This window comes from Elaeis guineensis, chromosome 6 (genome assembly GCF_000442705.2).
Source record: "Elaeis guineensis isolate ETL-2024a chromosome 6, EG11, whole genome shotgun sequence".
NCBI classification, from domain to species: Eukaryota; Viridiplantae; Streptophyta; class Magnoliopsida; order Arecales; family Arecaceae; genus Elaeis; species Elaeis guineensis.
In genome coordinates, this window is record NC_025998.2 from 17,917,973 (window position 1) to 17,930,138 (window position 12,166).

General features: G+C 38.1%; 1 protein-coding gene across 2 annotated transcripts; it reads right to left on the minus strand.

Annotated features, from left to right (window-relative positions):
- Positions 1-1,714: 1,714 nt before the first annotated feature.
- On the minus strand, positions 1,715-8,671 carry LOC105047043 (lipid phosphate phosphatase 2). Of its 2 annotated transcripts, none has more exons than XM_073259288.1 (9): positions 8,441-8,671; positions 8,253-8,350; positions 4,877-5,098; positions 4,676-4,763; positions 4,477-4,586; positions 4,258-4,351; positions 3,117-3,305; positions 2,951-3,010; positions 1,715-2,010 (listed from the first exon to the last, which is right to left on the minus strand). In XM_073259288.1, exons 3-9 carry the CDS (start codon positions 5,090-5,092, stop codon positions 1,808-1,810), a joined length of 960 nt encoding a protein of 319 aa, XP_073115389.1. In that variant the 5' UTR covers positions 5,093-5,098; positions 8,253-8,350; positions 8,441-8,671; the 3' UTR covers positions 1,715-1,807. The 2 variants fall into 2 exon arrangements, with proteins under 2 accessions (XP_073115389.1, XP_010924128.2); XM_010925826.4 differs by having other exon boundaries at positions 8,207-8,350; positions 8,441-8,573.
- Positions 8,672-12,166: the final 3,495 nt, after the last annotated feature.

Below are 12,166 nucleotides of genomic sequence, written 5' to 3' on the forward strand. Positions count from 1 at the left end.
AAGCTTTTACACTTTCATTTAAAATTTTGAATGACGAAAATACTTTTATTTTTTGAAAAAATTATGACATCTTATGTCCATATTATGACATCCTGCATTCAAAAAATCATAATTTTTACTTACAAAATATCATAATATAACGTAAAATATCATAATATGCACAGGATGTCATCATTTTTTTCAAAGAACTGATACATGTTTACCATTCAAAATTTTCAAACAAAAAAGTAAAACATACATTAAATTGTTATTGGAAAGTGATTAGACAAAAATACCCCTTTCATATTATGATATTCTAGATCATATTATGACATTTTAGACCATATTATGACATTCTATACGTAGAAAATCATAATTTGATGCAGGATGTCATAATATGCACACATGTCCTAATTTTTGAACTATATTATGACATCTTGCATATATAGAAAGTCATAATATGCCACAGTATGTCATAATTTTTTTTAAAGGACAGAGATAATTTTATCATACAAAATTTTTAAATAAAAAAATGAACTACAAACATTAAACACATGTTAAAAAAATGATGATTATATAGATCAATTATTAAAATAATGTACTCTACATCAAGTTTTTTACACCGCCAATGGTGCACAAAAAATTTAAAGCATTGGGATGATAACAATGATACTTCAAAGTGAATCGAATGGACTTACATGGGCACATACACCTTAATATTGAATGCACCAGATGCAATTAAGAATGGCAATGGATAAAATTTGGATTAGATATTGTATTATCCATTCTCAAATCCGAACATTCTGATACCTAATCGAATAAGAAAAGAGATATCCATTCCCATACCCAATGAATTTGAAGATTCCGACGAATAACCCATTGTTTCATACCCAATCATACTCGCACCATACCTATCCCATACTCAAAAAATATAAACAATCAAAATAATTTTATACATATTATCAATCAATATAAAATTATCAATTGAACATAAAAACATAATTTATAAATTTAAATTTATAAAAATCAAATATAAAAATTAGAATTACAATTCAACATAAATATATGAATAATCAAAATAATTTTATACATATTATCAACTAAAATAAAATTATCAAAATAAAATTATAAACATATATATCCAGATATGGATTCGAATATTATCATATCCGTAAGTTAGAATCGAGTTCGAGTTCGAATAAAAAACAACACTATCCACACCCTATCCATATTCGTACTATAATTTTCGAATTTTATCCAAATCCAAATCTAAATCCATTCAAATTCCTATTTTTCGAGTTTGATTGAATTTGAATAAAATGCAAACCCATCAGATCGGATCGATTTTGCCTCTCTAAGTACAATTGGATCGCATGATACTTTAAAGTGAATCAAACGGAGAGGATGAAACTATGACAACTAGTTCTGCACTACACCTTGAAATATCAGAATGCTTTCAACGTTTATTAGTAAAGAAAAACCATGTACATGAAAGAATATGAGATTTCTCATGCTTATATGGGCATAGACGCCTCAGTATTGCATGCACCAGGTGCAATTGGACCATAACACGCCACGCGACCCTTTGTATTTCACCGACTACCCATTGCGCGCTCTGCACCGCGCATATGCTCCGGGATTTGCCCTGGTGCCACCTGGTGCATACAATAACTTCTCGGCACATACAGAACAATAAAACCGCACCCTACTTAAACAGGGGAGAAAGGCTGAAGTATGACACAAGGAAACATGAAACATAGTGCATCATATTCCTACACATTACGAAGTTAGTTCCTACGAAATTCTGCATGAGATCCAGATTACAAAGTCAATGTCTCCTGCCAGACTCGATAGTATCAAGAATTGGGCTCGAGTCCCTTGTATTCACCCCACCACGAACTTCAAATGAATCATAAACTATTTCAATCTCTGATGGCCTCGAATTAAGATCATTTGTTGTAGAAGAAACCTGGACCTGCTCGTTGTTGTGCGAATCTGCTAATGCCTGAAAATATGCATGGGGCCACCAGCCTGCATCAACAGAAACCACCAGGTTCAGTTTGACTTGAAAGTTAAATATCATTCATGCCTAAACGGGATGAATTTTAAGAAGCACATGGTGAATTAAATTCATGGCTGGATCATTTTCACAGAAGTTGATGTTCCAGGTTGTGCCTGGCCAACAAGCACAACCTTTTGCCTCAAGCGCTGGACATCATTTGGAAAAGCCCATCAGTTGGTATTTCTGGTTTATATGTTATAGATGTTGAAAAGGTGATGTTTGCCATCCATAATTTAGTACAACAAAATCAATTAAAGAATGATACACAAGAAATATAGCTGTCAAGTAAAACAATCTTCCTCGAAGGTTGCTACCGAGAAACATATTGCCCTCATTGATTGAAATACAAAATAATGACCTTCTGATAGCTCAGAAAACATTACTTCATCAGCGATATTAAATATGTACTAAAGCATGCTTTGCAAAGCAAGGCAGGCCTAACAGCAGTGCCTTGCCTTGCCTTACCATTGGTTAGGCACCTTCTTTCAGGGGCTAAGAATTTGGCCCTGGAGTCATGTATCACCCACGTTCCACTTCAAAACCCTGATATTCAGCTAGGGCCACATCTCAACCAAACCATATATCCTGATCTAGACATCCTTAAAACACTGAAAAACAAAATTCAACTAATTTGGATGCCCTTAAATCATACATATAAATATTATAAAATATTGATTAGACATCCTTATGAAAACAAAATTAACTATGTGCCTTAATCATAAAACTACTTATTATCCCATGGTAGAGGTTATCTCCATGTATGCATGAACAGACGAGCACTAGCATCACAAAAGAATATGGAGCATATTCTTTTATATACACACACACACACACACAATATGGATGTGTATAGACCGAAAGATAAAAACTAAGAGTAGAAGAAGAAGAAGAAGAAGAATAGTTACATACCATCTGCATCATATGGGGGTGGGAAGAATTGCAGATAACAAAAAGAAGCGACAGTTAATCCTACAAAACAAAGACACAAGCATGGAGATAAGGTGATGCAGCTAGTAAAAGCATGATGAATCAAAAGAACTGTACCACCCACAATAAATGATCCTAACATACAAACCTAAAAGACCCCCAGCAAATACATCTTGCCAATGATGCCAATAGTCATCCACTCGAGAAATTGCAACAAGGGCTGCAGCAAGTAAAGGAAGAAGTACAATGCACAGTTTGAAAATGTGGCCCCTGCGATCAAAAGCTCTTAGTTTACCACATAGATACCATGCAAGAAATCCCAGACCTGCAAAAGACCCTGCATATTGATAGATGGAGACTCCATGAGTCCATATTATCCCTCAGAAATATCACTACAGAATGTAGAGAAAAGCTATCAAAATGCTCTCATGAAACTTCCACTTTAAAGCTCGTCCAAACTCTAAGAAATTCCATTCGTCTATTAGGAAAACTGACATGACACTAGAGAGGCCAACAGAAACAGAACTTGAAAAAGATTCCACAAGAAAACCAATGTATGAAATCATGCAAGAATATGCATATGTATGTACATACATATATACATACATATGTGTGTGTGTGTGTGTGATGCACACGCACACGCACACATACATTGATATATATATATATATCCACATTATTTGTAAAAGTTGATCTTACAGATAGCTGCAATATATTTGTACTTGATGCTATATATTTTTTGACCAACATAAAAAGCAGAACTATTTGATCCACATCTAGGAAGTACAGATACTTTCAATTGCATGTCATGTTGGATCCAATATGTACTAAATACCAATATTCATCGCCTACCTTCAAGGATAGGTTTCAAATACTCATTCAATATAAGCTATTTATTAAAAAAAGAAAAAACTAAAAAAGGAATCCAGGTAGTTCCTGGATAAGCCTTGGATACTTCCCCAATACCTCAAGGGATGAATGGAAGGACTTTCCCTTATTACTGGTATTGATATAATATGGTGAACAATTCATTTGTTTGAGACTATACATGGAGTTTGAAGATGTTGGTATTCCATGAAATATGAACTACATTGTCATGATGACCTATTGTATGATATCCTAATCATAGGATATCCTATTTTTTTTAGATTTGCCATATCAATGAATCTGTATCATGTCATACCAATAACCCTAATATGTGTCCATGCTTCATAAGTTCAAGCATTCCACATATAACCTACATGAAGAATAAAAATCTACAATAAACACTTGTCTTGGATGCTGCTTACATGAAGAATGCCCACTCGGAAAACTCTTGTGTCCTTCCTTTATCACACTCTTCTCCCCATTGCATATAACACTTGTAGTGACATTGTTATAAACCTGGAAATTTAATGCATTATGAAGATTTGCCAGGCTAGGCATAATGAACAGGATGAAAAAGTTATTCATATTAAAAAAGTAAAACTTAGAAAGAAAATAAGAAAGGGTATAAATTGAAAACCCACGCCATGTCCATCAGGAAAACAGCGCCAAAAGAAATCTGGCCTTGGTCTACCAACGGCATCCTTAATTGCATCCGTAAGGACAGCAGTTATAAGCACAGAAAACAGCAACCCTGCTTGCAAGTCATAAGTTTGATGCTAGATCAGGATATATACTCCAAAATTTGTACTTGTTCAGATTCAAATAAAATGTTGCATGTACCTAGTATGGCTTGATGCAAATCGTACACATTCCTCTTTTTTATGTAAATTGCAATAAAGATTACGAAAGGTAAAAGAATTGCAATTAGCTGCCAGAGAGAAAAAAAATCATCGTCATGTTATGCACAAGCATGCAGTTATCTTCAAAGAGAACTTTCTTTCTCCGTAAGTTAATATTCATGCAAGAGAAACAAAAACATACCGGAACTGCCCAAAATGGCACCGTGTTGCTTTTTAGTGGGTAACTTAGATCTGTCAACATGTTCTCTCCCACAAAGCGGTGAAAAGGTTCTATGACATTCAATATGATATCCAGAACCATAAGTAGTAGCAGTACAATCCAGTCATGCATATGAAATTTTGCTACTTTGGCTCCATGAGATCTTACAGTATGAGCTCCCAACTGAATATCTGGCATTGCGTCCTTGTGAAAGAAAGATGGAGAGAGCTTAGAAATATAACCAATCTATGCTATCACAGACTTTGTTGCCATTCATTCCCAGCAATAAGAACTAAACAGATAGCAGTTCCCGAAAAGAGAGACAGAAAACAGTTTTTTCCCATCAGGAGCTAAAATATAAACAAGCATGAGATTTTATAATAACAATTGAGAAGTTCACTTTCAGCAAACATATATAATATATAATAAAATCAAAAATTTTGCCAAGGGTGCATATGTCTGTAAGATAACATAATAATTTTGGGATGTTTAGTAGAAATTGACACTAGAAGAAGAAATTAACGAATTTAATACTGTAGAGGTACACAAAGTTAGGCTTCAACTTTAAGATCTACCTAGCAACTTATGATATTTCCTCTTCCTGGGCATCATAATCTTCTCTATTTCATTGTCTTTTGCAATTAAGAATCACAATCAGTGAGTGACCTCCTTCAGATTTGATATTATCACATCAGACCCATTGTGTCCACAAAATGACAAAAGTCACTCTTTCAGAAAGATTCCTTCGATGTTCTTGTCGCGCTCAAATTCCATCCACATGTTGATGCAAGATAATTCATTTGTCCAGTCAGTTTTTTGCTATGTGCTATTGATATGCATTAAGAGAAATTTAGATATTTGGTGAAGGGAAAAGAAAACCAGAGCAGGATACTGTCAGTTCCTTTGAAGCAAACATACTATATCAAGACAAGCTGAAGAGACCTGAAAAGCCACCAACTAAAACTGGCTTGCACAAGATAAAATACAACTATGGGGAGACCTTGCACCAATGTATATTCTTTCTTGGAGTGAAGCAGAATGAATGGATCATCTGCCTTTCTCTTGCTCCTACAGCTCCTAGATTTGTAATATTGTCATACTATAATCCGAAACATGCAATTCACCAAGTATTACCTTACATAATACTTAAATTGTCTGCTTAGGCTTTCTAGTGCACATGAGGGAATAATAAAATGCTTAGATCTTTAGGGAACAACAAACAAACTAAAAGATTGGAAATCATAAGGAGCACAGATACAGGAGAGAGATTAGGGAATTATTCTAGATGATTAACTTGGTTTTGGAATTTGGAGAGATGACTACAAAAAAGCATAGACAACACAGTGCAAACGGGTCTTTTGGAAGTATAGAACAGAGTATGTTCTCCTTCAGTTATCCTTCATGCTTCAAAGGTGTCATACTCTCCCCATATTGTCCAGATAGTATTTGGCTATTGACAAGGTCTTCCAAGTTGCTTGGTTGGTGGGAGCGGGGGTCCAGAATGGAAATGGGAATGGGTGACTCCCATTCCAACCATTTGGTTGGGAGGAGTCCCATACCGATTCCGATTCCAGGATGGAATGGGAATGGCCAAATCTATCTAGAACTCAATCCACACTCTCCCCTACGGATTCAAATTTTTATTCCGATTCCGGTCACGAACCAAATGCTTCGGGGGGTTTGGTTATTCCAATTCCAATTCCATTCCAATTCCGATTCTCATTCCAATTCCGGTTTCCGTCGCGAACCAAGCACCCAAGACAAAATAGATATCCATAATCTTTCAAAAATAATATGAGAGATACTCTTCTGCCCAGTTATTTAATTTCACAGTTAATTGTGTATAAAAACTAAGTCTTCTGTCCAGTTATTTAATTTCACAGTTAATTGTGTATAAAAACTATGTCAGCAACTTTCTATAGTTGAAGGAGATGGCAGCTAGATCAGTTTTTACATGTTCGACCAGCCTCTAGTTTTCCAATGACAATCCCTTGGCTGACTGATGCTTTCTACAAACCATTTGGGAAGTAGTTCAAAGAGTTAGTCCAAGAACAGACTAGGAATCTCAAAGAAGAGGAGGATACTCTGGCCAGTAGCCATAAATCTTCCACACTATCCAGGAGCATTCTTGCCACGATGTCTTCCTCATGCAAGATCCTGTGGATGCCTCACTTCATTATATTCCTAATATGGAAGAATTGGAAAAAAAAAAAGACACCATTACATTGGTCTGGAACTGGGTTACCGTTTCCCTTTTTACTTTTCCAAGCCTACAATGTCAACACGGGAATTTCAGCAAAAACCTATCATCGATCATCCATTCCAATGAAATAAAACATCTAAGAACTGATTTCTTTTTGTTTCAGATCGATTGGGAAAGTTCTTAGTCTCTGTTTTCCCATTTTTAGATAAAAAGAAAACTGTGTATGTTGCTACATCCCTTCATAATCAAATTTAGGAACCTGAAACCAACAAAGGCTCTCACATAGAGAGATTCCTGAGATCTTCACTACCAACAGCATTTGGGCACCACTTGAAAACGTTAAAAAAAAAAATCCTAGAGACATAATTCGGATGTATGTAACCAAAAGGAATTGTGCTATCTAAAGGTTTTGGATAAAGCTCCGCTCATCCTGAATGAAACTGTTTAATATCTCATGAGTATGTTTATATCTTTTCAAACAACTGACAGTCACTTCTTTAGTTGATGTGCCTAGGGTCTACCATGGGTAAGATTGGACTCCTGGTCTGAATCCAAAACCCCAGTTCAAGGGGAGAAAGGTCAGATGATGATGGAAACTTGCAAAACATCTCCATATATGGTCCACCAAGAGACAAATTATAGCTGTAATTCAAAGTAATCAAATAGATTGCCTTGGTGAAGATCTGAAAGTCCAGTACTTCATGACCATAAGCATAATTTCTATCAGGTCAAAACATCTGTCTCTTAAGGAGACATCCAATCAGTCAAAACATCTTAAAGTCCGTTGGAACAAAGAGTTCTAGCTAAAGTCTGTCATTTCTTTGCAGCGAAGTCCAAATGAGTCAGAAATCGATGAAAAAGAGAAAAAAAACAAGAACAAAAAAAAGTCGCCCACATCCATAAAACCAAATTCAAATAGAAAAATATCCCTTCATAAGCCACAACACAAAGATGAGAAGGGGAAAAAAGGATAAATAGCATCCACGATAATCTCCAAAAACGCGGGAGATAACGAATCCAAAAGACGGGAGAAAACACAAAAGAAAGAAAGCTGGAGACACAGTGGGAAAGGAGAGGCGGAGGAAGACAAAGGAGATCGAGTCACATACAAGCAAAGTATTTTTCCCTCTTCGAGTGGTGGGTAGTTCCTCTTACCGGTAACCGGTGCCGGCGCAGAGTAAACGACTCTTGATCGCAGCGGGGGAACAAGTGATCCTCGGAGCCGCCAGAATTCGAGCCCTTCTCTTCCTCCTCTGAGACGACCATAGACGAAGAAATCAACATTAAAAAAACAAGAAATCGTTGGAGTGCACCAGAAGAACAACTTTTTTCCCTCGACTGACCTGGAATTCCGGAAGAGGGGGAAGGAAATCTCCTGGGAACGAGGAGGAGGGGAGAGAGAAGGGGGAAGGAAGTTGGAGGAGGATGAGGAGAGAGATCTCCTGGAGAATAATTTTGGAGGGCTGCCGTGGCGATTCCTTTTATCTCGTTCGAAATGCCGCTATAATGGTCGAATCGACGCGAGGATGGAACGGAAACACTCGGAGCCCCACCGCTTTGAATGCTCGAGGAATTTTTTTTTTTTTTGCTAAATGAATACTCGAGGATTCGAAGCGTCCGCTGACGCGTTTTCCGCTTTGGGCAACTGGCACCGGTGCGAGGGATGGGATCTCGATTCTCAAGTCCGGTCCAAAGTGTTGGCTTACCATTACCGGAAGGTGACCACAACCAAAGGTCAAACAAAGCGTGCTTGCTTTTATATATATATATATATTTGTTTCATCCTCTCTTGAACTTGACGAAGGCGGACGGCCTGGTCCTGGTACGTCGCGTCCGTCCGGTAACACGCGCACAGCTCTAATTACCACGCCGGCAGATTTTTTTGGATGGAAAATGATGGCTGATGGGCTCCCCATATCTCATCCTGATCTCGATAATTTTGGGATGACATTTAGAAATTACAGCCACTCTTCTATGTTTAACCAAAAATATAAATAAATAAATAAATTTTGAAATAAAATAAAATGAAGCAACAAATACTTTCCTTGTTTTAGTTGCATTTATTGGTGGCTCCGTGGGATGTGACCCAGTGTTGTGATTAATTTTAAAAATATATACTTTTTAATGCTAAAAAAAGTATAATATATCATATATATATTCTTTGAATATGTGCATTTAACTCCACCATATCTAGAGTGCACTTGCCTGCATGAGCGCAAAATGTACACAGAGATTTCCAAATTTGACCCTTTTTCACAAAAGAAGCATTGAAGTAGACTTTACTTTTTTTTCAGAAGAAATCGTAGGCCCCTTGTTTCTCAATTTACCTTCTAATTGCGTCCCTTTGGTACCGGGTTTAGGCAAACGTCTTGGACGAACGTAGCCGTTGATGATCAGACACTAAACTAGAATAAAAAATGGTACCCCGAAGGGCGTATTAAGAAGTTGGGGGAGGGCATCTTCCGAGAAGAATAAGGCCCCAATTTGAACTTACACGGGACTCCGCCTTCTCCAGAAGGAAACTTTCCGACGCGTGTCGTCACCGCAACGCTTTAATTGAACGTTGAAAAATATCTTTTATGTTTAGATTATTTTTCCTCTTCTTTCTTCAATGTTTGTTGTCAAATACGACTGGACCGAGGCAAAGACAGATGTATGACATATTTTAGTCGCTTTGGTTGCTGGCTGACAATGAATAGGATTTTGGAAGCAAGACTAGCTAGTTCTTGTGAATTAGGATTGGACACGTTGCATGTTAATGGGTGGACATACTCCAATGGATCAAGATTGCTCGAAATAGATTAAAAAATTGTAATTATTAATCTTGTTCTAGTCATATGAACTTCTATTGACGAGCCATTTTAGATCAACATCGAATGGACGAAGAAGGGAGGACCTCATCTCGATTAATGTCTATGAATTCAAACTAGACATGGATGTGCTTTTTTGTTAAGCTAATGCCATTTCAAGGAATGGATCCTATCTCTATTCAAGGTTTTACGGTAGAGGAAAAAAAAAAAAAAAAAGTATTCTACCAACTCCATTATTTATTCTTAGCTACAACACGGCAATTTCGTTTGGTTGCCAACCAACCCATCCATGTGCCTGACCTACCTCTGCCTTACATTTTTGTTAGGCTTTTTTTGGAATATCTGCGCCTATGCAATAAGACGTTCCAGGGGCCCAGCGAACCACCAAAAAGTCCAATATTACTGAGTCATTTTCTTTGCTCAAAAGGAGAAGCCTTTTAGGGCTACTATTAAAGATTCAGTAACCAAAAAAGTTAAACAGTTCTAAGAGATCAGAGGGGGAATATATGGTTGATGACAATTGCAAGAGGAATCATCATTTGGTGCATATTAGGAGGAGTCAACCGATCTCCGACTTCGAGTCTACATTAGCCGCATAAACATATTACACCGACTCACAATCGACTGACCGATCGATAGTCGACTACTATCAACCATTAGTTAATAATTTGGTTAACTCCCGACCGCGACCGATAGTCGACTACTATCCACCATCAGCTAACAATTTGGTTAACTTCCGACCAAAGACCATCGGTATATCAAAATTACCAGCCGATACACATTCGAATCTTCTACCGACTTATCTCTATCGACTTATCAGTATTACCGACATATAGTCAGCCTATCTGCTCAACATACTCTAACCGTTATGAACGGTTATCAACTACGTGTTACGGTCATTAATGGAAATAAATAGCCCACTAACTCTACGATTATGGCCCGATAATTTAGCATCATAAAAAGTGGGATCACGTGCTCGACGGTTACATCAGAATCATCTATAAAAGGAGAAGTAAACGAGCAGCACGGGTAAGACAATTCTGAATCAAGACTCTGCCACTCTCAACATTCTTATTAGCTGTTCACCAACCTCCTCTCTGACTTAAGCATCGGAGGGTTTCTGTTGGACACAACTTCGGTCTGTGAGGACTTTGTCTTGCAGGTGCTCTTCACCGATGACAGGCGACAGAAAGTTGACCGCAATAGATTAACGCATTAGGAAGGGGCTGGGCTACAATCAACCATGTCAAGAACCAAAGCTTAGCATTCGACTGGATCGGTGAGGCAGTCTTTCCATCAGAAAGATGTTCCTCCCCCATCTTCGGTGGCAGAGCCCAGTTTCTCACATCCTGTGGTTACTACGGATGCACAGATTGCTACACTCATGCAGCAAATAAAAATTTGACGGAGGTGGTTCAAAGCCTCCAACAGCAGCAACAGCCACCAGTGGCTCAGTCAGTGCTATCTAGGTATAGCTGCCGTCCTCCGCGGCGCTCACCCTCCTCATCTCCGGAGCGATAGTCTTAACACTCCCATCAAGATGGACAACCGCATTCTCAGCACTCTCACCATGCCACCCACTATTCGCGGCGTTCTCCCTCTCCTTCTCGTGCACACAGTATCAAGAAGGGAAACAGTCACGGACGCCTTCTGCTTCTCCTTCTTCAAGCTCTTCAGAGGGTTTCACCCTCGGAGTTTTCCAACAATAGTGGCTTGATGACTATGAATGCAAGTTTCAAAAAATTGATCGTCAGCTTGTCCGACTTCAAGTGGAAGGTCGGAAGTCTTCTAATGACTATGACTTCCACACTGTCCAGCCTCTTTGTAGACGTATCTTGGATTAACTGATTCTCTCTCGGTTCAAAATGCCGCAGATGGAGTCATACAATAGCTCCACCGACTCGATCGATCACTTGGAGAGCTATAAGGCTCTCATGATGATCCAAGGGGTAATCGATGTCCTCTTATGCATTGGCTTCCCGATAACTCTTCGGAAGGCTGCTCGAGTCTGATATTTTGGGCTCCAGTTGGAGAGCATTAACTCTTTTGAGTAGCTCGAGTATTCTTTTGTGGTCCACTTCAGCACAAGCCGAAGGCCGTCACAAACATCCGATAGTTTCTTCTCAATCAAGCAAGGTGAGATAGAGATATTAAGAGACTTTGTGGCTCGTTTCAATACAACCACACTTGAGGTCAGAGATCTCAACGAAGACATGGCTATATCGGCCATAAAAAAATTTGAGGGGATCCAGATTTACA

Bases quoted from the DNA above. Each gene is read 5' to 3' on its own strand.
- LOC105047043 (XM_073259288.1), bottom strand. From the start codon at position 5,092: ATGCCAGATATTCAGTTGGGAGCTCATACTGTAAGATCTCATGGAGCC. The intron at 4,764-4,876 runs GTATGTTTTTGT...TCTCTCTGGCAG, and splicing joins TGCCATTTTGGGCAGTTCCG to CTAATTGCAATTCTTTTACC. The intron at 3,306-4,257 runs GTAAGCAGCATC...ATCAATATGCAG, and splicing joins TCCGAGTGGGCATTCTTCAT to GGTCTTTTGCAGGTCTGGGA.